The following is a 26,825-nucleotide window of genomic DNA, read 5'->3' on the forward strand; positions in this document are numbered from 1 at the left end:
CTTCTTGAGAGTGGATGGGTGGAATTTGCCCCAGGACTCATGGAGGAAGGGGATCATATAGTTTGTGATGTTGGTTGGTATCGATTAACTTTCATGATTTTATATTTTCATATTCGTCATAATACAGTTAGGTCATGACATTTTACCAAACTTGGCTGCAGGAATCATTGACAGCCCTGGGAAGATATCTATTTGTACATGGTAGTGATATCATTAACGGTGTCCTGAGGTGTGCCCCAAATACCCAAGATTCATAAGTTTTAACCAGACTTTGCAGGAATTATCAATGCAAGAAAGGATCCTAGTTGGGACAAATTAGGAGGATGTTGTGTAAAGGGGTTTGCTGCAGTCTGCAAATATCAAGAATTTGAAATTGGTTTGCCTGGAGTAGAGGGCCCTGTTCAAGGTCAAGTGTGCTGTTTAGGTGAGCACTAGACCTTTGGGTCTCTTGCTGACAAACAGGCCTGAATTATACATGTAGGACAAGTTCACCTTCGTTAACATAAGGATTGAGAGAATGTAGCAATATTTGTAGAGCACATCATTGAAAGTTTGAGGAAAATCGGATAATCCGTTCAAACATGAATTTTTGAAGTTTTTGTGCAGTCACCGCTGGATGAGAAGACTACTGCAGTGTATGATGTCACATGCGTACAACAATATAAGGAAAATATAAAGAGAATTTCACAAAATTTCATCTTTTGAAAAAAGTACACATTCCCTTGACTCGTTACTGACATATGTTATGGGTAATATTATTCCCATTGTCTTTAGAAAGAGGCAAGTCATGTGCTCTTTTATTATGCGAAAAAGTGAAAATTTTATGTTGAATTTTCTTTACATTTTCTTTATACTGTTGTACTCATATGACATCACAAGCCTTAATAGTCTCCTCATCCAGCAGTTCCAACACAAAAGTTTTAAAAATTCATAACTTTTGCATCGATTGTCCAATTTTCCTCAAACTTTCACTAATGTGTTCTACTAATATTGCTGCATTCTCTCAATCCTTATGTTTATGAAGGTGAACTTGTCCTTTAATTTCAACCCAATATGGTTTTAAATCAAAGGACACATGCGCGCTTATGGTCAATCTTCAGTTATCTATTAGTGTTTTAGTCATGTACCACAAGAGTGCCATTGCCACTGTTTGTAGTATATAATTATTACTTTGTGTGTGTGTGTGTGTGTGTGTGTGTGTGATTTAGTCCTGCCCTTTCATTCCATTTGCATGATAAGATGTCCTCAATTCATTATCATCAGAATGACATAAAAAAGAACTGAACTCTTTATTATTAAAGGCATGAATTAAACAACTTATGTTGTGAATTATGTTTAGTAAGGAAGTACTTTGTAAGCACTTGTAAATGAAAAGGATGATTTATCTGAGATCAGTCATAATATATTTAAAAAAAATCAAGGTAAAACCTGGCCAAAAAAAAGAAAGAAGACTCTCAAACAAGTCATTGGTTAAATTATGACTTTCAAATTCCAGTGGTGTGGAGTCAGAGTCAAAGTAACATATTCTGACAGATATTAATTATTATTGAAACAGAGTAAACACACAAATTAGATGAAATGAATCAAATAGAAAGGAATTAAGCTGGCAAGGCTGAACTACTATAAATGATGGCATGTCAACATTGCAAAGCTTTTTAGTGCCGATGAAGAGTGGCACATTTGCTGTTTAAATTGTACATTGGCAAGAAATTAAAATCAACATGATTTCAAGTAAGGTCAATGACAGGCTTGGTTGTCTTACTGTACGAGAGTTCTTTACTGTAGCATAATCTAAAGGGGACTGGGTACAGATTGCACACAGACATAATGTGCAGATTGAATCACTAATGGGCCACTACCTGCTACTGCACCATTTAGAAATCAATAATACATTGACATACTTGAGATGCTGCATGGGGCACACCGAGTAGAAACAGAGCTAGTCTTGTGCCAAGTGTTTGTGATGTATTTGTGTGACCTTAGAGTTCGACATATTAGACATTGGGCAGGCCTTGTAACTGTACATGAGTATTTTAAGATTATAAATGTTTCTTTTGTTTCTTTTTTAAAGTCTTTCTATATGTGTGTGGTAGTCCTTAATATTATCAGTGATACAGAAACCTAAATAGGAATGTTCGGACTGCCTTGTGAGGATCATTCATGTTTCTAAAGTTCTATATCTTAAGAAGATATCAACATATAATGTATTGAAATATACAATGCATATATACATCAGTGCTTTTTCTTCGACATTTATTTTTTCTTATTTTCATGTAGTCTTACATGATTTATTGAATACATTTCTCACAATGTAGTTCTGAAACGTTCTGTAGTTAAGCATTAAATTGTTCCTTTGCAATCTTTCCGCATGATATAAATATACATTGCATATTATGTGATCAGGTCAAAGTCAATATGTGAGATCTCTCAATTTAGGGTCATCATTTCAGATTGTTAAACACAATCATTTATGGCATGTGGCACATGCAATAATTCCATCAGGGGAATAGAATTGCATTCTATTTGTTTGTCCAGTAGTAAGAAAGACATGACAGGTCTCTGCCACTCTGTTTGTTTGCATTGTTACATTGCAGTTTCCCCCAGGTATCCGTGACATGCCGTACAACCCAGACTATCCTATCAGAGGGCTACACTTTGACACCTCCAAGGTGAGATGCAGTGGACAGTGCCAAAATTCTGCAACTTGATTTCTGTAATACTCTAAGTAGATTTGATAACAGGTTTCAGCACTCCCTACAGATTCTTTAAGTGAATCCACATTGTATTAATGTTGTGTGTTCAGGAGGCACTTCTCTGAATGTTATGTTCAATATTGTACAGTGTCATATAAAATGCTTTCACCATGTTGTGGAGATCTATTGACACTCGGGGAACAATTTTCAAACTCATATTTGATTAGGAATTTCAGCTGATGAACAGTATTTCAAACTGTATTCTGTCCACTTCTATGGAAGAAAAGTGGCACATTGTTACTTTGTGTAGCATTGGTGCAAAAAGTGGCACAAAGTTACTTTGTGTAGCATTGGTGCAAAAATGCATAGCAAATTGCAATGCAATACCAGGAAAATTATTCCCTGCAAATGACAGAGGTGGCTGACTTGAAGAATGTTTGTAAATTTCATTGTCAATCAACCCTTGTGTACTGTAATCAGTCGTCCTTACAATCTCTGAAAATGAGTGAAATGTGGCTTTTCTTTGAAACCAGGAGTGTGGTAAAACCATGACAGAAATTTGCATCTAAGTGCTGTACAGATACTTTGATAGCCAAACAAATACTAGTAGTTTCTGCTGTTAGAGTCATCCAAGTACTTGACATGCTACAAACATAATGTTTCAAATGGCTCTATCTTGTGTGTGTGTGTGTGTGTGTGTGTGTGTGTGTGTGTGTGTGTGTGTGTGTGCGTGCATTGTTTTTTTTTTTATATATCAACATTTCAGAGTGATATACTGAAGGTGGATGCATCTCATCACATCATATATATATATTTTTAATATATCAACATTTCAGAATGATATTGTGGTATCACTGTTCAACAAGCATTTGTGTCAGGATGTCTTTTTGTGATTTTCAGGGTGTTCTACTGAAGGTGGATGCATTTCATCACATCCAGCTTGGAACTGTGAGGAGGTATGAGAAAAAAAGCTGATTTTAGTATTCATTTGACAGAGTAGTTGGTAAATCAGTTGCACTGTGCGATTGACTCTGATGCCTCCACCTTTTCAGGCAAGCTTTAAATTCCACCACATTTTGATGTTAATTGAATTTGATGGATGACCTTGAGGACCTTGAGGATTGTTAACCTTCTAAGAACAACATTATTATTTCCAAATATAGCTGCAGCCTTCATATGAAAGTGCATTCCCTTTTGGACTTTCCTAGATGCAGTTATGACTGGCAAAAAACAACTTAAGGTAAAGAACAGGGACCTTTGACTGTGACTTTTGTCTAATTATTTCTATCCCTATAAAATCATTCTACCATTGGACAGTCCTAGCTAAAGTATGGTTAGAAATGATTTTTCAGCAAATGTGCTGTGCTCCTTTACCTTGACCTTTCACTTTTCAAGCTTTGTCTGAAATAAAAGTTTATTCTTATCCTTCCAACCAAATTCTTTTAACATTTTGGTTTTGGCTTGGCAGTGATATTCTAGGCAAAGGAATGTGACCTGTGACCTTTAACCTTGAGGGATTTTTGCCTCAATCTAAATAGGACATCTCATGTAATATACTTTGGCCAAGTAGCCAGAAATCCATTAACAGTATTTCTCAAATGGGGATAATGATGTTATGGGCATTGGACAGACAGACAGCCCAGCATATGCAAGCACAACAATGAAAATCAGGTATGAAATAACAAAGTTATGAAATGTTAAAGATTCACTGATTTTGGAAAAGTTCTCAAACAGTTGATATGAATGTTCAAATAGGTGATGAAAATTGTGACTTTGAACAAATTTTCTCTGTTGTGCCTTTAAAATTTTATGCTGCCTTCAAACGAAATTTGACTGGTCTGGAATTGTCCTGGTGACAATGACTCAGAGGAGACTTTATGGCTTGGTGGATAAGTCCACAGACCATCAATTGTGAGGTTCCTGGGTCAAGCCCCCCTGAAAACAGCACTTGGGCCATCAAGCATGGCACTTTGTCTGTTTTGCCTTGTCCTTCAGTAGGGACTCAAAGCCTTAGCCTTGGTCAAATAAGTGCTTCCTTCCCTAGTGGCAGCATCATTTAGATAAATCCAAACCTCAACTTGAATAGAAGAGATGGCTACTCATGGTAAGCAAGGCAGCTTTTGCATGAAGTTTGCAATAATAGACAACAATTTGTGATTGTACTTGAATGGATGTACTCTCACAATATACTCATTTTCCTAATTAATGCAATATCAATTAATGTATTATTTCTGTGATGACGTATAGAGGCTTGCAGGCTGTTTCACATGAGGAGGTGCAAGAGATGTACGGCGGCACTCACATACCAGATGAGCTGATTGTGGACCGTAGCATGCATGGCTATGTAAGATCCTCTGCTTTTTTTACTCTCTATGTGCACTGTGCACACTACTGGACATATTTAATCACTAATAGGGATGTAGCTACATCTATAAATGACAGAAATGCCAGTGGCGTGTGTAAAATTCAGCCCTTAGCAGTCAAATTAGGCTGATATCTTACTGTGACACTTTTTGTTAATAGCATATGATCAAGTGTTCAGCAATGCTATTTACACTCCACTGAAAAATTCAAGATTGTCAAATTTTTCTGTTTGAGAAAGTAGGTATAAATGAATATTGAATGATTGTAATCCCTAGAATTCATGATTACATGTATCTGATTGTTTATCTGCATTTATTTTGAAAATCATCTTAACAGTAGGGCAGAGGTTACAGTATCATACCAGTTATTATTTTACAGTAAATCCTTGGCAGTAAATCTGTCATAGTATCTATACAAGTTTCTTCCTTTTCCTTCTTGCAGGACAAAGGATTGCGACAGCTGATGGACATGTTTGCCATTCCTGAAATGTGTCTCCTGGTCAACGTAATAGAGGTCAGAACTATTTCTAGATACATGTATGTCAGTTTACTTGAATAACAAAACAGAAAGTGATTTCATATTGTTTGAAGTTACAATAAGTATAGAACAAACAGTGTTGTCACTATCTGAGTGTACAGTTGACCCAGTATACCCATCTCCCTTTTGTAGGATTACTCAGTCCACTCTAGAAAGATACCTAGACAGGCTGTAGATCTTAAATTAAACGTGTTTTCAAGAAGAAGCAGAATACATTTTGTTGTTGGAGGAAACAAACTAGATGTGGACTGTTATGTTAAAGGACAAGTCCACCTTCATATACATGTGGATTGAGTAAATGCAACAATATTAGAAGAACACATCAGTGAAACTTTGAGGGAAATCCGACAATCCGTTCAAAAGTTATGAATCTTTAAAGTATCCGCACAATCACTGCTGGATGAGAAGACTACTACAGTCCATGATGTCACATGCGTACTACGATACAAGGAAAATAAAAAGGGAATTTCACAAAACTGTATTTTTTAATAAAGTGCACATTTCTTCGACTTGTTACTGATGTATATTAAGGGTAATATTATTCCCCTTGCCTTCTGAAAAAGAGAAGTCAAGTGTTCTTTTGTTATGCGAGAAAAGTGAAAATATGTTGAATTTTCTTTATACTTTCTTCATATCGTTGTACACATGTGACATCACAAGTTATCCATTAGTCTTCTCATCCAGCCATGACTGAGCAGAAACTCCAAAAATCCACAACTTTTGAATGGATTGTCCGATTTTCCTCAAACTCTCACTGATGTGTTCTACTGATATTGCTGCATTTACTCAACCCACATGTCTATGAAGATGAACTTGTCCTTTAAGTCGTGACAATGTGGCTGACTTGATTGTATTTCATTTTATGAGCATGTTGTGTGCAGTGGTATCATACAGTCAAGTATGATAGTAGGTACAGATGTAGGTGTTGATATTGATGATAATCAGGTGAATATTATCACAGAGGAGCTCTGGTTTCCAGCTCTGGCCACACACACATGATTACATGAAATGGTCTTCAAAATACTGAACTCAGCTTTTACTCTCCCATTCAGTTTATCATGCATTAGGGTTTACAATCAAACCTACTGCAGTTGCCATCTCGTCAGTGTGGAGTTCTTTCTGTTGTGATTGTTCTGTGCAACATTCTGCAAGTATGCCATTTCATTACATCTTTCTTTGCAGTTTCTACGAACCCACGAGTTTGACTACGATCCGGAGTACCTCTTCTATGACATACATGTAAGTGTCTCTTGACAGTGCTCCTTGAATGAGACTTTGCGTATACAAAGAAATATATTTGGAATGAAAGCATTGAGACAAAGGAAACAGAACATTCAAATCTTCTAAAAATTGACTGATGGCTAACAGTCATTTGTTGTGTTAATGTAGATCATTATACATGACATTTTATGGAGATTCTTTAGATAGCTTTATTCAATGTGTAACTCTGCATTTTTGTTATTCTTTTATTTTTTATTTTTTGCATGGTTCTCTTGTGTTTGTAGAGAAAATGAAGCCAGAGTCAATACCTCCCTTAAGAAGAATACTGGTATGTTGATGCAGCTGTTGAGATACCCAAAAGCTGAATGTACCCCATGGAAATGTTGTAATTTATTCCTTAAGAAGTTTTTTACAATATCCCTGAAGAAAAAGTTCTCTATTTGTCTTTCCAACATATTCTTCCATTTTCTAGCTCTAGTTAGTTTCATCAGATGAAAAGTTTTCGAATGAATTTTTTTTTTTCCATGTTACGACTGGTTTGAGCTAATTATCAAGTATGCGTATCTCACAAAAAATGAAAAATCAATCAAATGACTATGTTCAAAGACTGAAGAACATCAAAGGGTATTCTTGTGTCTTATAAATTGCATGGAAAATATGGAAAGAACGGTACATGTACTCAGTTATTTGTCACTGATAATGGAGGATAAAGAGGGATAGTGGCGGGACGACTGAGGCTAGCACGTTTGCTTCCTCTTCCCGCTTCAGATATAGTTCACGTAAAGAGTCAGACGGCATTGGGATCGCTACAGTGCACAATGGTATGTTTACGCACATACAGTAACGCATGCTATGTGTGCAGCGCAGACTATGCAGAACGGAAAAGAGAATACATGACCATGTACACAGACAAGGATAGCGTGAATTCGGTTTTCTTTCCAATGTGTTATATTGCACGTTTAGAATTGAAGGCAGCAGGTCAAGATATGGAACCTTGTTGTATCCGAACAAATTGTCTGTGTTTTCCTTCATCATGATGTACCATAAATGGAAACCGGAATATCATTATAACCGAGCTCATTGTAACCGATACATTTACACACAAAGAAAAATGAGACCAACATGATCACCTTATTAAAAGGGGTTCCTAGTTATAATTGAGCTTGTTATAACAGGGTTTCACTGTATAGTATAAGCATTGGTATTAGTGGTAATGGTAATGATAGTTTTGATAATTATGATAATAAAAGCTTCATGTGACTAGTAGTAGTACATCATTCTGAATTGTTGTACTTCTACATGGTCATATCAGTGGCAGTCAATGTACACATGCATTTCTCTTTTCTCCAGAACGCCGTGAAAGAAGTCCATGAATCAGGATCTATGCATAGAGAAGTGGCCAATAATGTCCGTGAGTAGCAGACAGGAGAATTTTACCTTTATATGGCTAAATAATTTAAATTAATGTGGACACTTACAATAGTGAGTGACAACTCTCTTATATGTAAGGCAATGAGATTACAGAAATTCTTAGGTCCATGTTATTGTACCGTTATGACAGCAAGCACATTTATGTATTAAATAGGAATGTCACTTGATTTCTCATGAATTTAGGAATATGAGTATGACCTTGTATCAGAACCCCCTCCCTGAAAAAACAAAAAACAAAAAAGAAACCAACAACAACAAAGGGTCAAACAGGTCAATTTCCTTGAAGGTCGTAAAATACATCTTTTCATGCCAAACTGTTGATTTCTATCTTTTAAAGTAGTTCATATATGAATCAAGCTTCAGTGCAGAAAAGGGGAAAAAAGCAGTGTGTTTTTGCAATTATCAGACCCTATTTCCCTGTGATCTGAGACTTTGTTTTTCCATTCTCTCCCATGGGCCGCGTGGATGTTTGCATAACACCCTACAAAACACTTCAAACAGTAGGCAGTAGTTTTAATATGTTGCAACAATCATAGGGTGTTCTTCATAATAGTTTGCAAAGTTGCAGGATATTCAGATAACCCCTTCATAGTAAGGGCCACGGGGTTTGGTTAGGGTTATGGTAAGGGTAAGGGTTAAGGGTAGCTGAAGGTACCATTAAATGAGCTTTAAAATCCCTGTTATTATATGTGAATACAACCAAGAGTGAGTCAGTGTGTTTTATGAGAACCCAAGGGTTTCAAAATTCTTAGATGTAGATCATAGCTAGTTGGAAGCATGAATATAGACTGATGGATTGATACATGTAGACAAATGAAAAGATGATTGATGGATAGACAAATGATCAGATAAAATGATAGGTGGATCCTGGAATACACATAGATATATAAATAAATGAATAGATAAATGAATGAATGCATGAATGAATAAATGAATGAATGAATGAATGAATGAATGAATGAATGAATGAATGAATGAATGAATGAATGAATGAATGAATGAATGAATGAATGAATAAATAAATGAATGAATGCATGAATGAATGAATGAATGAATGAATGAATGAATGAATAAATAAATAAATAGATAAATAAGTAAATAAATAAATAAATAAATACATAAATAAATAAATGAATAAATAAAAATAGATAAATAAAAATATTCAATGAATAGATGTGGCAGGGAGCCCATAAGTTGTCTTGATGTAGTTTGTTACATACAGTGGGGACCAAGGTTGTATTGGTGTTGCAGACTGTGGCATGCTTTGAGCTGCAGAGAGTGGTCTGATAGACGTCTGTTTTTTTTTTCCTCCACAGAGGAGTACCTGCACACTGACACTGGCATCCCAGAGCTCCTTCACAGATTACATGATGCAGGCAAACAGCTCTTCCTCATCACCAATTCAGAATTCACATTTGTGTAAGTCTCCTCAGCTGGGGCTTGTCACACAAGCTCAAATCTTGTAACTACTTCTGTATGATATCGAGTTAGTGATTCATATTTAGATTTTGTTTATTTAAAAGTAGCTACACTATTTGACTTTTTGAACTATTACAAAGGATCTGTTGCAAATCTAAACTGTTCATACAAAAAGTATGAGGAACTTTGATGCAGGTCAGTGTACCTGGTAATCAATTTGCTGTCATGTAAAAGTCATAGTGCCCGATGCTTGAAGTTTAAACTTGGCATACAATGTTACTCCAGCTGTACTCAAAGTGTAGATAACTTAGCGTTATTGAGAATTTGTTTCTAGACACCTGTAATATCATCCATGGAAATACCAGGGGAGAGCTTTTGAGACACTGACCATATGTGACCCGCTACAACAAAAGGATCCTAAAGTCGCTGACGGGTGAGCCAAGAAAAATCGAGATTTAAGTCAGATCACCAAAATCTGTCAAAACGTTCAGATTTCTGTTTTAACAGAATTTTGTAGTCTAATGTATCTTCTATCATCTGCCAAAATTTCGAAGCTAAATGATTAAAGGAAAGGCCTGAAAATAGCATTTTTCTGGGCCCTGCTTGGCTCGCCCGTCAGCGACTTTAGGATCCTTTTGTTGTAGCGGGTCACATATTGTGAGAAAGATACATTTTTTTTTTTTTCTTTTTGTGTTTTTTAGATGTAACTCATGGGCATTGATGACATTGTTATCACTTACCATGGTCTTACTTGGGACATTTCTATCTACAGAATATTGTAAATTGTTGGTTGACAAAGAAAAGAAAATTGATAATGGCCATGTACACGCTGTATGCTGTGGTTTTATTAACCCTTCTGTGCCAGAGACTTTAGACAATGTGTACAATGTTATGGGGTTTTCTGTTCCAATTGACACTCAAAACATACAAACTGTTAAAATGTTGTTGAATTGACAACAAACATTGATTTGTTTCCTTTCACCTAACAGGAACAGTGGCATGTCATACCTCATAGGGCCTGATTGGACCAATCTATTTGACGTCATTGTCACTCAAGCCAGAAAACCCCAATTCTTCAGTGACACAACAAGGTCAGATAATTACTCTCTCCCCTTTATTACTTTAATCACATCTGTGAGGCATGAAGTAAAAGGTGGTCCACAACTTGTCTCTTTTTTTTTTTACATTACCTTGAAGAGAAAAAAAGGATCTTGATATTGTGTGCAAACATACATGTACGTAAATACATTGTGATTGAGTCCTTTGCTGCCACTGTCCAAGGGTTCTTGCTGCTTTCTGATGCTGTTTAAGCCTTATTTGTGAAGATTTTGATCCCAGTGCTGCTACCCTGTAAACCATGGATAAGAATTTTTTTAATAGCTACTAGATGTCTTTTACAGTTTGTGGACACTTTTGACTCATGTACAGCACTCACATTTTCAGCCTGTCTTAAATTTGTGACAAAACACTTTGAATATTGTGCATTTTGTTAAAGGGACTGTACAGTACTGGTTGAGGTGGGGATTCATGTTTTGAACATTCCTAAGTGAGATAATGAGAAACCTCTTATGAAATATGAAACAGCATGTAATTTTAAGAAGGATTCAACATTTATTTGATGAAGATTGGTTTTCAAATGGCTGAGATATCAAAAAAAAAAGTGATAGTAATAAAAGGCGACAGGCCACGCCTTTTATTAGGATCTTTTTGTTTCACCTTGTTTTTGGATATCTCAGCCATTTCAAAACCGATTTTCATCAAATAAACTTTTGAAACGCCATAAAATTGCATGCTCTTTGACATCTCATAGAGTGGTTTCTGAATATCTCGCTAAACATTAAAAGCTAAATCCTCAACTCGACCAGAGCTGTACACACCCTTTAAGGTTGTCTTGCAAAATGAAAGCATATTGCTGATACAGACCAAAAGCCCTCATGAACCATCCTGGTGTTGTGCATTGTGATATGACTTGCCAATAGTCACAATATGCAAATTGTAAAGAACACAGCAAACATGTACAATGGTACTACATTCCATTTCCCCCCAAAAGACACATACTAATACTTGGATTTGTGTGATTTAAACTGCAATTCTTTTATATCAGAATTCAGAAATTCATGTACCAATGGTGCTCCTGATTTGGGTGTGATTAGCTTTTATGTCCCTATTTAGTATAGTATTATATATTAATCAGATTTGTGTAAAATATCCTTAGATTTCTGAATAGTGGATATGTCAAAAGTATGCAATGATAATATATTAGAGACCATGTGCCATGCTTGTTTGCTTGTCTTTTATTACTGAAAAATTGTAGAGAAATTTGTTAGTGTAAACCTTTTCTTGCACTATTTTAGAGTGATGACAATTTGCCTGTCTGTAAGGCACTGGTAGATGATGGTGGTTTGGATCTCCCTCAGCCTTTACAAATGGAGATAGTTAATGAGGAAAGATTATGAAGCTTTCTCATTTAGCATTCCAGGGTCGTTTCGTACATTGATGGTTAGAATGAGTGATATCAGTCCTTGTGTTCAATGCTGATGGTGATTAATATTTCATCCCTGTGTTTATACAGCTTTGTGCTGAATGACAAAGTGAGAAGGTGACCTGGTACTGGACAAATTTATTCTCTGTGTAAGTAGGCAGAGTATGGAAAGGGAGAACAAAGATTAAAACAAAAACAAAAACGCATCGATACCTAGATAAGTGTTAGGGGCAGGGGAAATCATGACAACAGTGCATTTACCCTTGTCTTTCAGTGGCATTATTCTGACTGCTTTTAACCAAAAGTCTTTATTCTGTGTCTTCTAGACCATTCCGATCTGTGTACAGAAAGACTGGAACACCATCCTGGGCCAGGGTGACACAACTCCAGAAAGGCAAGATATACCTTGAGGTAATGATTCATTAAAAGGTGCTACAAACTGTGAGGTTTAATTGGTGTAAACCCTAGGTAATAGTTCCCATCAACTTCAATAACATTTGATTTATAGTTGTGAATAATCCAAGATGAAATCTGCACTGATTGTGTTTCCATTGTGGTAATCTTTGTAGGCCCTATGTAAAAGTGAATGCATACTATGGGGTAGTCTGTTATTTCAAGTTAGAAAGCATTGTGATGAAGTGTCTAATTCAAAGCTGGTACTTACCATGAGGCAGAGTGATTTACTCTGCCGACACATGAATGAGATGAGATTGGACTCTACAGCTGTTGATCTCAGTGGGCTGAACATGCATAAAGACAGGCCTAATGTAGGTAGTCACAGTGAACAACTCGTTCATTGCAAAGGGCAGAATGTCAACCTGGTGAAGTGGTCCCCCTACCCACCCACACAAGAAAACGGCATAATTATGATGCCAACCCCTCGTGGTTCGCCCCCAATAGTCATCCAAACGGTATCAACCAGGCACATTGTGTCATACGCTTGAATGAACAGTGAACAAAGCACACATACATAGTAGTATGTCTCATATAATGACTTTGCCCAGTATTTTGTACAAAACTATGGAGCTAATGGCAGTGGCCAGTGTGCTATTGCTGTACCCAAACATTTTGCATGGAAAATGAGACACACCTATCCTGTTTAGCTAGGTGGAATTGTACCCCACTGCAGACTACACAGAGATACATACATTGTCTGCAAGCATGGCAATGTCTACCCTTTACCAGCAATATTAGTATGAAGTAGTCACCATGCAATGTCTCAGATTTTTTGGTACCGGTATGCAAAGTAGTATGACCATGGTTAATTCTTTGTGTGTAACAGTGTAAATCCCCTGTGTGCCACATCATCATTATTATTATCGTTTATTATCATTCCGAAACTGCAACACATGAGCACTTCTGGAAATGGTACAGTTTTTCAAAGCCATTATACAGTGCAGCAAAGTTATAGAGAAAACTGCAAGTGTAGCCATGATGTACATTTCATGACAAAGTTATAGCTATGATGCTTTCAATATACTATGGCGAATTGCAATTTGTTGATTGGTTTGTGCATGGTTGTGCGTTTTAGGAAAATACCTGGTATGCAAAGTCGGCAAACCGTCAACTGAGTGAGATGTAAGAACGTGGCACGCAAAGAGTCAGCATACTCTTTTGAATTTAGCAGAAGGTGGTAATGTATTTTGCTGCATGATACAAGGCAGACATACACGTACTTCATATGTCTGAACTGTTGTCTCCAATACAGGGTAACGTGGAGCAGTTTACAAAGCTGACCAGCTGGAATGGCTCTGGAGTGCTCTACTTTGGTGACCATGTCTACAGTGACCTTGTGGAACCGTGTCTGAAGAATGGCTGGCGGACTGGTGGTATTATACCAGAACTTGATGTAAGTTTGAATAACCGTAAAGGAAGACAAATATCTTCATCTGTGAACTCCATAGAACTCAACACATTATTTTGGGTTTTTTTTTTTACAGAACTTCAACTAGTTACAATATTTACGGGTGTATTAGCTGCCTTATCTGGCTAGATGGATTAAAAAAAGAAAAAAGAAATAGTATTTGTTGGTACTGGAACAACTACAGTTATCTCTTAAAGGAAACCAAAACCCAAAGAGAAATGTGGATTGAATGAAAGCAGCAACATTAGTAGAACACATCAGTGAAGGTTTGAAGAAAATCAGACAATCGATGCAAAAGTTATGAATTTTTACAGTTTTGGTGTTGGAACCACTGGACAAGGAGACTACTTGAGTTTATGACATCATGTGTGGACAACAATATTAAGAAAATATAAAAAAAATTCAACATGCTTTCACTTTTCTAGCATAATGAATGAGCACTTGACTAACTGCTTTCAGAAGGCAGGTGGAATAATTACTACCCTTAACATATGTCAGTATCAAGTTGATGGAATTTGTACTTGTAATGAAAAATGAAATTCTGTGAAATTCTCTTTATTTGAAAACCACAAAAAGCTCCGCACAGCAAATATGTACATCAAAGTGTATGCTCATCAGCGACAGTTGACTCCATTCGAGATTTTGTGGCTGTGTTCCTTTTTGTGTACAAGGGGACTCTAGGGTGATAGTGTTATAGCGCCCTCTGTCAGCCAATGTTGTAAAGGTTGCTGTCAAAGTCTCCACTCTCCTGACCTTGGATATGTTAGCAGTGTGTGTAGTTAAATAACTTACATATACAACTAAACCAACCAGATGGAAGGAAAAAAAACAACAACAAAAATTCATTAAGATGGAATCAAAACAATGAAATACTATCTCATATTAGAAAGAGCTAGGATCTGAAATGTAAATTTGGTGATGTTTGTTTGTTTCATTTTTCTGTATGAAAAGTTACACTGTAGCTGGATAGCTGATATTCAGCTTCACTAACTGATCTCTAATGGGGTCCAGTTGGATGTGACGCGGGACCACTTCACCATAAACCCTCTGCACGCCACATTAATTGTGACCCGCAACAACGTTTTCAGGCAAAAGTCGCAGAGCAAATTCCCTCCTAGGCAGGGTACAAAGATTTTGACCATTATTTTTGTCGATTTTGGGTTTTTGCAGTAATTGAATCTTTGATGCGTTTTCTACATCTACACTAAATTTCATAGCATAAGACTAAGTTTTTCCTATCGAAAATGGAATTTTAAGCATCCTAGGATAGATGTTGAATCGCACTTGTCAGTTTCAATCTTTTTTCGAATGCCGCGCCAGTATGTCCAGTGTTGCTACGGTGCAGCGTCTCGCGTGTGATTGGCTAGTGCGTCGCACACATTTACATAGTTCAGCTTTCAGAGATACGTACGTCTCGCAGTGTGTCGGAAATGTTTTGTTCACGTGTGCATGCTCCATTGTTGTTGCTACAATCGTGGAGCTACAAACCTTTGTAGCTCCATGCTACAATAGATACCAGCACGCTTGCTCGGTACTGTATGCTCTTCGTTTGGCTTTTCATCTGAGCTTTTCTACCGTAATGTTCGACAACGGAAGTGAAACAAAAAGCGAACAGCAACACTAGGCAGCACTAACTTCCAACATGAAAATAGATACAACAGGGAACGTGTATTGAACGTATCAAAGTTGCAAATTGCCACACAAATCGTGCAACATAACAATCGAAAATTCACTTGTCAATTGTGCTTGTAGTAAATATGACAGCAGGTTGACTCAAAAGACAGCAGAAGAGAGGAAAGGGGCGTCATAAATGACCAATATTCAAATAATACACTGTACTAAACGTCAAAATTACACCAAACTAAGTTAAGTCGTGTTTGTTTGTTTGTTTGTTTGTATGTTTACCGCACAATGCAACACATGCACGGCTTGAAAAACAAAACAACAGGAAGTGTGACCCTCGCAATCTTTTTGCCTTCGAAAGGGTCCCAGATGATGAAATTTACAAGACAAATCAACTGAAATGAAAACATGATTTGTTAAGATGCATACGAATGCGCCACCTGCTCCTGTGACGTGTACACAGGTATAGCGTGTAGATGCCATTGGGTAATACGTGCACCATACACACGTAACCAGCAAGCTTGCAACTATCGTAACCGCCATCTTGAAAGACGTGCTGGTAAACAAACCCGAACGAAACGCATTATGTATTCGGCTCCATACGCTGAGTTCCGAGGAAGGTGCCCAGGAAATTTGACTCTCACAGTGAGCCAATCAAAGGCCGCTGTGGTTGCTAGAGGCGGAGCTTAATCTCGATTGGCACCATTGTATGGATGCGTGATTCTCACCTCGCATCGCCGCTCAGCATTGTCTTCGAGCAAGAGGTGAATCTTCAAAGCCAGTTTTCTTGCAATTTTGTCAGGCTAACAAATCAAAAAGTGCATTATATTTCACTTTATATGACCGCTTACGTTGCCGGAGAATACAAGTGTTTTATATCAATGTAAAGCTTAGGAAATGGGCAATGTGATTCAATGAAAAAATGAATTTTCAAAATTCCTGACTTTTGCCTGAAACCGTTGTCGCCGGTCACATTTACCTGTCCATAGGTTTGTGTGTGAAATTTGTGCACATTTGTCTCATTGGCTCAGAAAGGGGTTAAGTTATGCACTGTGCTCTTTGTGATGAATGAATAAATGAATCAATAAAGCGGGATCTTTCACGTGCATGAGTTGTGACTTTCTCACCCACAGGACCCTCTATTTTTTGTTCTGTCCAAGGGACAGAGTATTTTGCCTCCTCCAAGAGGGGACGATATGATGAACACACAATATTGCTCGGTTATACACTCAGGAAATGAACCTGCACAGCATTCACACTGATTCACACTTCAGCTCCACACATAATATACTGTACAGGTGAGCTGCTGTTTTCACTCCAGCTGATGTATACCAAACCATGAGAATTCAAAGGAAATGGATCAAATGTAAGCAACATTGAAGCACAAGTTTACATGAAATCAGACAAGTATTTAGAATGTACTGACAGTCTGGATGTTATGAAACCACCTTTAAACAGCATCTTAACAGAAACTTATAGCTGCTGTAGTCACATGACTACGTCATTTGCTACAAATCTGTGCTAGATACCTACAAATTAAAAAAAAAAATCAAATACAAGAACAAATTCCCTTGTCATGGATGATTTGTGAAACATGATATTCATAGTTTATCTTAAGTCTATGTTTAAAGAGAGTAGAACATTCCTTTTTAAGAGAAAGAAGCATGACAATGATTACAGCAATGCATGACAAGCCTCTAGAGTATCAACTATGCACAGTACATTTGACCAATTATAATGCATTTGGAACGCACATTCTCATATGCTAGATCTCTTGTCTCGAATACTTTACCAAAACAACTACACCTACGTGTTTCAGAAGAAATGTTCAAAAGGAAACTTAAAGGGATTGTATAGTTTTGGTTAAGACCTAATTTCAGGTTTCTACATTTTTTTGTGAGATAATGAGAAACCTCTTATGAAATGTGAAAGAGCATGTAGTTCTATTAGGAATTCAACGTTTATTTGATGAAAATTGGTTTTGAAATGGCTGAGATATCCAAAAAAGAGCGATTCTAATAAAGTGTGGAACCCACACTTTATTACAATCGCTTTGATTTACTTTGTTTTTGGATGTTTCAGTCATTCCAAACCCGATTTTCATCGAATAAACTTTGAATTCCTCTTACAATGGTATGCTCTGTACTATATCATAAGTGATTTCTTGGTATCTCGCAAAAAGTTAAAAGCCCAATTCTCATCTCCACCAATACTGTACCACAGGAATAATTTTCCAACTCAAATTTGATTAGCAATTTCAGCTGATGAATGATATTTTAAATGGTATTCTGTACAATTCTATGGAAGAAAACTGCTACACAAAAGTTAGTTTGTGTAGCAGTAGTATAAAAATGCATAGCGAATTGCGATGCGATACCAGGAAAATTATTCCCTGTACCATCCCTTTAAGACTAAACTGTGTGAATTTCAGTTATGTTGTCTGTGTATTTTGTGAATGTTGTATGTTAATTGTACTGCGCTTTAATCAAGTCCCCTTAAAAGTGCTCAATGAGAAATATTTATTATCATTATTAGAGGACATGCTAACAAACTAGTGAGAAGTCTCTAAGCATTTTTATTGCTATACCCAAGTTTTCCTGAGTTTCTCTCATATTTTGGTGTTTTTCACTTTATCAATAGTTAATCTTTCTTTCTAGGAAATCAACCTGAGACAGAAAAATAGAGATGCAGGTTTCAGGGAGGGGCTGGAAAGAATGAGAAATAAGTAGAGAAATTAAAACCGGAAATGCTAGATATCTAATTATGGACAAATACCAGTATATATCTATTTCAGTACCAAGAAAGTGAGATTAAGTTAGAGACATGTAAGGTCATTGGTTGATTGAAGTCTGGTTGATAAATGCAGTATCAAAGCTGCTGGTATGGCGTGACATTCCATTGCTGTATCTTCTCACATCTCAGTTGAAATGATATTGTATGACTTTTGTTAGGCCACTTGCAGACACACCACATTATTGTATATCAATTCGTATGGATAAGTATGACATATTGATAAATGAGAGCATTCAGCTACAGCATCCTGACATTTGTTAACCTGTTGAGGACGAGTCCTGAGTATACTCGGGCAAGTGTCTGGGAAATGCGTGTTGTAGCAAAATTGGCCCGTCCTCAACGGGTTAATTATATAGTGGCATCAGACTGTGCACACTGTCATGTTTCATAGGAAGCCTGTGGATATGTTTGAGTTTCTCCCTTGCACAGTATGAACTTTGCGTTAGCTCTGTGTATTGTTTATACTTGATGGTGTGTTCATCTGGTAGTTCATGCTAACCCTAGGAAGCGCCTTGTATAAGCACCGCGTACTCATGTGACATATAATAGATACGAGAGCATTCAGACATGCATATTTGGATGTCAGTTATATCAATATACAGACATTCACACATGTAACAACATCCTATATCCATATGTTGTTTATCCATAGGGAATGTGAGAACTCTGTAGTCTTTGAAGGGAACGCAAACCCAAAGAGAACATGTGGATTGAGCGAAAGCAGTAACATTAGTAGAACACATCAGTGAAAGTTTGAGGAAAATCGGGCAGTCGATGCAAAAGTTATGAATTTTTAAAGTTTTGGTGTTGGAACTGCTGGGTAAGGAAACTACTAGAGGTTATGACATATGAGTGGACTACTGTATAAGGGGAATTCAATAAAAATTCATTTTTCATGAAAATTACACATTCCATCAACTGGATACTGACATATGTTAGGGGTAGCAATTATTCCCCCTGCTTTCTGAAAGCGGTTAGTCAAGTGCTTTTTCATTATGCTAGAAAAGTAAATTTTTGTGGAATCTCTTTATATTTTCTTTATATTGTTGTCCACTCATACGTCATAACCTCTAGTAGTCTCCTCATCCAGTGGTTCCAACACCAAAACTTTAAAAATTCATAACTTTTGCATCAATTGTCCGATTTTCCTCAAACTTTCACTGATGTGTTCTTCTAATGTTAATGCTTTTACTCAATCCACATTGCTCTTTGAGTTTGCGTTCCCTTTAAAGGGGGCTGGACTGATGTGTTTGTGCTCCCATTAAGCAATGCTGAACACAGGCACCGGTCCAATGGTCCCAGACCGGTAAAATCTACTGTTGGACCAGTAACTTTTCAGGAATTGCTAAATTTATTGGTCTGACATGACCCATAAGATGATAAAATGTACATTGTCAGGGCCAGTTGAAAAAAAGTACAGGATCAGTAAATTTAAGGTTCAGACTGATAGGAAGTATTGGTTAGTGTGCAGCCCTGCATTAAGTGTGCGTGAAATACATTCTGTAAGGGGAATGTTGACCAGGTAATTAAACCTGTATCACTCATCCTCTGTTCATTGCATTCTTGCTATCAATCCATCAAAGTCATGCATGATTGGTCCTCTATTCTACTGTATTGAAAGGTGTATGTTGGTGTACATGAATATGTTAGGCACATATTCATTTCCAGTACATAATTCTTTTTCTGGTAGTTGCAGAGACTGTGGAGTGGTCAAAATATGCAGCAGACACTGTGCTATAGAGTGCTGTTGAAGATGAACGTAGTTCTCAGAAGAGCTCAAAACTCATCTTCCACCATTTGGAATTTGCTGGCAGTATATTGAAAGGGTCTACCAAGAAATGTGTCTGGCTGATGGAATTTGCAAAGATAATGAGTTGTTTTCGAGTAGTTTTAAATTAAAAGTGGTAGATAAAAGTTGGTTTACTTGACTTTTATTCCTGAAGTGCCATCTCTGTTAAGTAGTGGGTAGGTAGAGTGTTATGTGATGATCAATTGTGCCCAAGCAGTGGTATTTCTCTGTGGCTGCATAAGATTCACTCTTGAGCTAAAGATCGATGGATGCTGCTATGGCCCAATTTTTAGTCCATTATAAAACATTTTGTAGCAACCTCAATCTGATATAATGTTCACAGATTGCAGTACTGTCAGTGTGCCTTTTGGAGTAATGTTTTGCATGTTGATCGTTACTCAACAGAAACTGTGTCATTACAGCATCATTTCACACATTTCTTAATGCATATTGTAGTATGTCAATGTGAGAGCCAAAATTAATGTTTTCTACAGGCATATGGAAACTATGATTTGCCTTTTAGTGTGCTGCTTTAGCTTTTTTTTTTTAGTGTGTGTTCTGAAAAAAAATGAATAGATAAACAGTTTTGTAATTCAGCAACTAATGCTCAGGCAGGCAGTCTTTTTTTTTTTCTTCTTTTTTTTTGAGGGGAATTGGGGAGGGTGTGTTGTTTGTTTTGCCACGGCAACAGTTTTTTACAGCCCATTTCAGCACAGAGGGAATGCTTACAACCGTGAAGTTTACAGCCAGAAGTTTATAACCATGCTTGCAGGCCAAGTCCTCAATGTGTCATAAGTGATCACAGGGAGGCTAAGATCTACCAGAACAGTGAGAGAGGTCACTTTGCTAGTGACTTCAAGAATCTTCTTCAAGTCAGTATCTGGAGGTGGGCTTTGATTAAATGCCACTCTCTTGTGAAGAGTTAAAGAGTTAGTTACCTCTGCCAAGGGAGGAGGTTATGTTTTTGTACCATTGGTTTGTGTGTTTGTGTGTTTGTTTGTCCTTGTGCAAAATAACTCAAAAAGTAGTTAACGGATTTGAATGAAACTTGCAGGAAAGGTTTAGAATGATACAAGTAACAGATGATTAAATTTTGGTAGTGATCCGAGAATTTTTGGGAATTTGTGAAGGATTTTTGATATTTTGGCAGGTAGGATCAATGAACTTGGGAGTTCAGGCTGTGTGTATTTGAGGTTTTTTCATGCGCGCACTAAAGTGCGTGCTCTAGTTTCTACTCGGGCGAGGCACGCCGTGCACCTGAGGGTTTATGACGAAACAAAGGCTCCTATATTGGGAAATCGGGTGCTTTCAGCACACAATGCTTTAAGTACATATGGGTAGAAATCACTGAAATCTCTATGGAAGAACAAGATCAGTGGTGGAAATGAGCTGCATGCTTGGTGGAGGTCTGCGCTCTCAGAGTGCTTCTCTAGTTCTGTGTATGTTGACATTGCTTTCTTTAATGCTTGTTTGTCTGTGTTGCACATATTTTCATTGTCTTTGGGTGCATTTGAGCTCTCAAAAGTGAACCAAAGCGAACCTAAAGTGAAACGAACCAAAGCGAACTGTACCGTAGTGTGCAAGATTTGGAGCATTCAAGCGCTCTGTGGAGAAAGCGTACCCCATAAGTTTTTTTTTTTTTTTTAGAGGGAGTCACACATTTTGTAGCAACAGGGTCAGTCATGTTGCACACTTAAACTACTCACAGAGATGTCCTGAACAAAGAGAATGAACTCCTTGCATTTTGATGTAAACACACATCCTTCACCCAACTTCTGGTACACTTATGAACCACTCTTGGTGCACATCAGGAGATGGTCCACTTTTGGCTTGGTTCCGTTTGATACGGTACACTTTTCAAGCGTTTGAGCGCTCCTCTGGCACTGGTTTGGTGCAGTCCAGTTCGCTTTAGGAGAGTGCTCGAATGTACCCTTCTATTCATATTTTGTGTGCATCTATGCTGCTATCTGTGAAATCTTTGTACACCAGAGAGTTGAGCTGAAAGCATGATGTTTTCTTAATCAGAAAGTGTAAGTATATATTTTCCTCTGTAATGGAAGAGTTTCTGGTCAAATTTGCTGAAAGTGGCATAGATTAGTGTAGCTGGCTGGACAACAAGTCAAACTTAAGATTTAATGTCCTCCTTCAGAGTGGTCACGAGTGACATGCTGATGTAGCATGCATTGTTGTAGAGGAGAGCTATTAGCTGTGGAAGAACATGACACACAGTAGCATAATCTGAGTGCCTATTGTGTCCATGACAAGGTTTCATTCCTGTGAACAAGGTTTCATTGCCTGTAATCAATTGGCCCATTTACTAGGCTCAACAAAGTGCTTAAGATTGTCTTTGAAGTCACCAGCAGTAACATGCAATAACAGCGGTACTGCTCAAACTGTGTTGTATGTATATGTAGCCGTCAAACTGAACTCACTGGGCAGCTCTTCAATCCTACTAGAGAATCTTTCTCCAATTTGCTAGTTTTACGTAGTTTAGGATAAATGCCTTGATTGCCAGTGCACTGAACATAATTATATTCACAAGGTAAACTTTTGCTGTAACAATTCAGCATCGATTGATCTATTTTCACTGGCAAAATGATTTAGGATGTAATAAATGGATAGACAAGAAAACAAGGCATCATGGAGCCCATCCAGGGTTCACAGTTTGGCTGGATGTCAACAAGTTAGTATGCCTGATGCAGTAGACAAAGAAATTAATAAGCTTAAAGAGGAGCGGTGTTATTGCATCCGGTGATAACTGTTTATGAATCTTCATAAAGTTATGATTGAGGCTGGCATTGAAGAAAATAAAAACCAGAATATAATATGCTGGTATACTGTAATGCCCAAGTGTGGTTTTACGGAGTAAAGCTGCACTGCTTTGTTTGTTTTGAAAAGAATAAGGTATCAACATGAAGGTTTCTCCAGCTGGAATTTGCTAAAAAATGGCAGAAAAAAAATTGATGTTACCATGGACTGTGAACAGATGTCTTTCTTTGATCTGATCATTACCACTGCCACCTGATTATGTGCATCTTAATGAGTAAATTCGGATGTTTGGACAATGATGATTGTGTAATCGTTCAACGTCACTGACAAAAGAACCGTTTTTCATTTTATTCTGATTTGGCTTAGGTGCCTTTTCAGACTCAACTGCCTTTGAATAAACACTAATGATGGGGAGCAGCAAACCTCAAAACGTGACAAATTTTGTATCACAAAATTGGTAATTACTGTTCAAGTAGACATTGTAGACACACATGTAATGTTGCTTAATGGTAAGACATACATTTTGTTTACCATACTGTCTATGTTTACTTTGAAATTGTGTAATGCTAGGTCAGAGTTCACAGGCTAATAAAAGCTCTATAAATGATGTCATCGTCCAAGTAATTTCTGCTACAGATTATTCCTCTAGATCAACGTTTGTAGCATTTGCACTAACTACAGGATTCCTGTAGGTTGGCAAATAAGGGTTTAAATATGGATTGCAATAATCTCTTGATAGATATTCCAAGTGTCATTTTCTAACATTGAAACCGAAATATACTGCAAATACTAGGGGCTACAAGAATACGCAGGACTTCCTTTGATCTAATGTGTTTTTGGGTAGTAGTTATTCAAGAAAGCAAGTTGAATTCGACCCATGACCAGACTTTTCACCATTCTTCGTTTTTGGTGTGTACCCAGTTCTTTATGTCATGTTTATGAAATTTTAGTGTCCTATGTACCCAGTCTTTTATGTCCTATGTACCCAATATTTTATGTCCTGTGTATCCGGTGTTTAATGTCTTAGGTATCCAATATTTTACGTCCTATGTACCCAGTGTTTTATGTCTTATATACCCAGTGTTTTATGTCTTTTATCAGGGCTGTACAATAACCCATTTTTTTCCTACTGGTCGGACCTGTCTGTCAGACCAGTATAGGTACACCCAGTTTTTCAATTTTTTACGGGTCCATTCCTGAAAAAGTTCCTGGTCCGACAGTGATTTTATATCAGTCTGGACCATCGGACCAGTGCCAGTGTGCAGCGTTGCATATATATTTAGGGTTCTATGCCCTTTGTTCTCATGTGTGTTATGCCCTATATTCTTGGTATTTTACTGTACATGTATGTCCAAAGTACCTTTGTGTGTTTAACAGAACATTATTGCATACTTGAGCATTGGCATACTGGTGCAGTATAAGTAAACAACTTTGAAGTGACTTGAAACAAGTAGTGAACGGTTCACCATGAACCACCATTGTGTATATTTTTCAGCTTATGAGTGAAGTGACACATGCATGTACGTATTGATTGAAATATACTGAAAATGTAGATGTAAATATTTCATTTTTAAAACATAGAAGGGTTGTATAGAACATGTAAATCTGATGCTAATATTTCCTAGGACTCTTGTGTCAGAAGTGTCATCAAATGAGAGTTGTTCAAAATAAGTCTTCAGCATGTCTTCTTGTATGGAATCACTGGTAGTGCTTGTGGTGGAGACCCCTCAAATTCCTCCTTAAAGGGAAGATAAACCCCAAGAGCAATGTGGATTGAGTGAAAGCAGCTACATTAGTAGAACACATCAGTGAAAGTTTGAAGAAAATCGGACAATCGATGCAAAAGTTATGAATTTTTAAAGTTTTGGTGTTGGAACCGCTGGACGAGGAGACTACTAGAGGTTATGACGTATGAGTGGACAACAATACCAAGAAAATATAAAGAAAATTCTACAAACATCCATTTTTCATGAAAATTACAAATTCCATCAACTTGATATTGACATATGTTAGGGGTAGCAATTATTCCCCCTGCTTTCTGAAAGAGGCTGGTCCATTGCTCTTTCATAATTCTAGAAAAGTGAATTTTTGTTGAATTTCCTTTATATTTTCTCTGTATTGTTGTCCACTCATACGTCATATCCTCTAGTAGTCTCCTCATCCAGCGGTTTCAACACCAAAACTTTAAAAATTCATAACTTTTGCATCGATTGTCCGATTTTCCTCAAACTTTCACTGATGTGTTCTACTAATGTTGCTGCTTTCACTCAATCCACATTGTTTTTTGGGTTTACCTTCCCTTTAACACACAATACCAGCAAGAAGTTCATAGAAAAACAGAATGCCCTTCAGTAATCTATTGCGGTGAAAGCGCATCATCCAATTTCCTGATTCAGGGTTTGTTTGTTTTTTCTCAAAGATAGTCATTCATACAATTGTTTATCTATCCCATTTAACCTTACCTTGCTTACAGTTCAGAAGATTAATCCGTGGTATTACATTGTAAGAGGTTTCCACAAATCCTGCCCTGGATGTAAGCTGAAATACAGGAGAAGGTTTTTAGAGTTGAATTTTGTTGAAAGGCCTTGGAACACTACATTCTGATAGATAACGGTCTTGCGTTATATTGTTAGCAACCTTGTTTATTTTGTTCGGGGTATCACATCATTTTAGTTTGCTGTAGTCTACTGTAACTTCCTAATGCCTGGCTTCCTGTTCTAGTGAGTCTGTCATGGAAATGGAATAGTGGAGTAAAAAAACAAACAAAGTTTGTCAAGTGTCTCACTGTCATGAGAAGGTGTACAGTCAAATTTTCTGCTGGAGTATGTTCTGCAGCAATTTGGATTTCAGTTTTATGGGAGCATCAGTATATAGATTTTTACCCCAAACTCCCCTTACTCTCTCAAGAGGAGACAGATGCCATGAAGTACAACTACTAGTATTCTCAAGAGGAGACAGATGCCATGAAGTACAACTACTAGTATATTACATCTCTTGAATGACTGAACTCACAAGGTGTAATGGCTGCATGAATAAATTTAATGCTTTATCAATTAGGTATTGGTTAAATCAATGTACTTCAGGGGCCCATTTCATAAAACTTGTCATCAGTAACAAGTTTTCATAGATGTGACAAGCTACTGAAATCCTTGCATCTGATTGGCTGAGAGCAAATTTTTCATAGAAATGTGGCAGTTGTCACTGATGACAAGTTTTTTGAAACGGACCCCAGTTCTGTTGATCTATGTTTCTATTTTCAACAATATTCTTATGTAGTAACCTAGAAATGTTGTTTAATTCTTAATAATGCTGTGAGACACATTTTGTTATTGGTATTTATTCATTTATATTTATTGATTTATTGATCTATTTTTATATACATTCATTCATTTATTTGTTTGTTTATTTCATGATGCATATTTTGATAGTACAGTGTTTTGTATTCATGTCGTGGAGTCATGTAACTAAAGACACACAGACGTGTGATCCTTAAGTACCTGCAAGGAGGTATCACATACCTCCCTGGTACTTGTGAATCATGAATTGTTTTGCTGTTACTACAAACAGCTGTGAAGTATTTAGTGTGTCACAGGTTTAGCTGTTGATGCTGCAGTGGAATCGTGACCTGAAACCTGTAGGAAGCTCACTTACTCACTGACCATGAACTTCCTCTCTCTTCAGAACCTGGAATTTGACGTCATAGATGATGTCACACAGCTCAAACTCGCTTGTTTACTGGTCAATCTATAAGGTGGCATGACCTGCTTTCTGTCCTGTGTGGAAAAGTACAGTTTACTGCTCACTGGATCGGCTTCAATCAGCTGCATTCATGTGTGGGTA

General features: G+C 37.2%; 1 protein-coding gene across 1 annotated transcript in view; it reads left to right on the forward strand.

The window, feature by feature from the left end:
- LOC140244316 (5'-nucleotidase domain-containing protein 3-like) overlaps positions 1-26,825 on the forward strand; it is a 50,389-nt gene that overhangs the window by 3,270 nt on the left and 20,294 nt on the right. Inside the window, exons 3-12 of the mRNA XM_072323957.1 lie at positions 2,595-2,669; positions 3,594-3,649; positions 4,941-5,037; positions 5,499-5,570; positions 6,777-6,833; positions 8,166-8,226; positions 9,563-9,665; positions 10,655-10,756; positions 12,474-12,558; positions 13,856-13,996. Of these exons, the coding sequence (XP_072180058.1) occupies positions 2,595-2,669; positions 3,594-3,649; positions 4,941-5,037; positions 5,499-5,570; positions 6,777-6,833; positions 8,166-8,226; positions 9,563-9,665; positions 10,655-10,756; positions 12,474-12,558; positions 13,856-13,996 (849 nt within the window). The remainder of the gene's footprint in view (positions 1-2,594; positions 2,670-3,593; positions 3,650-4,940; positions 5,038-5,498; positions 5,571-6,776; positions 6,834-8,165; positions 8,227-9,562; positions 9,666-10,654; positions 10,757-12,473; positions 12,559-13,855; positions 13,997-26,825) is intronic.

This window comes from Diadema setosum, chromosome 21, assembly GCF_964275005.1.
Source record: "Diadema setosum chromosome 21, eeDiaSeto1, whole genome shotgun sequence".
In the NCBI taxonomy this organism is placed as follows: Eukaryota; Metazoa; Echinodermata; class Echinoidea; order Diadematoida; family Diadematidae; genus Diadema; species Diadema setosum.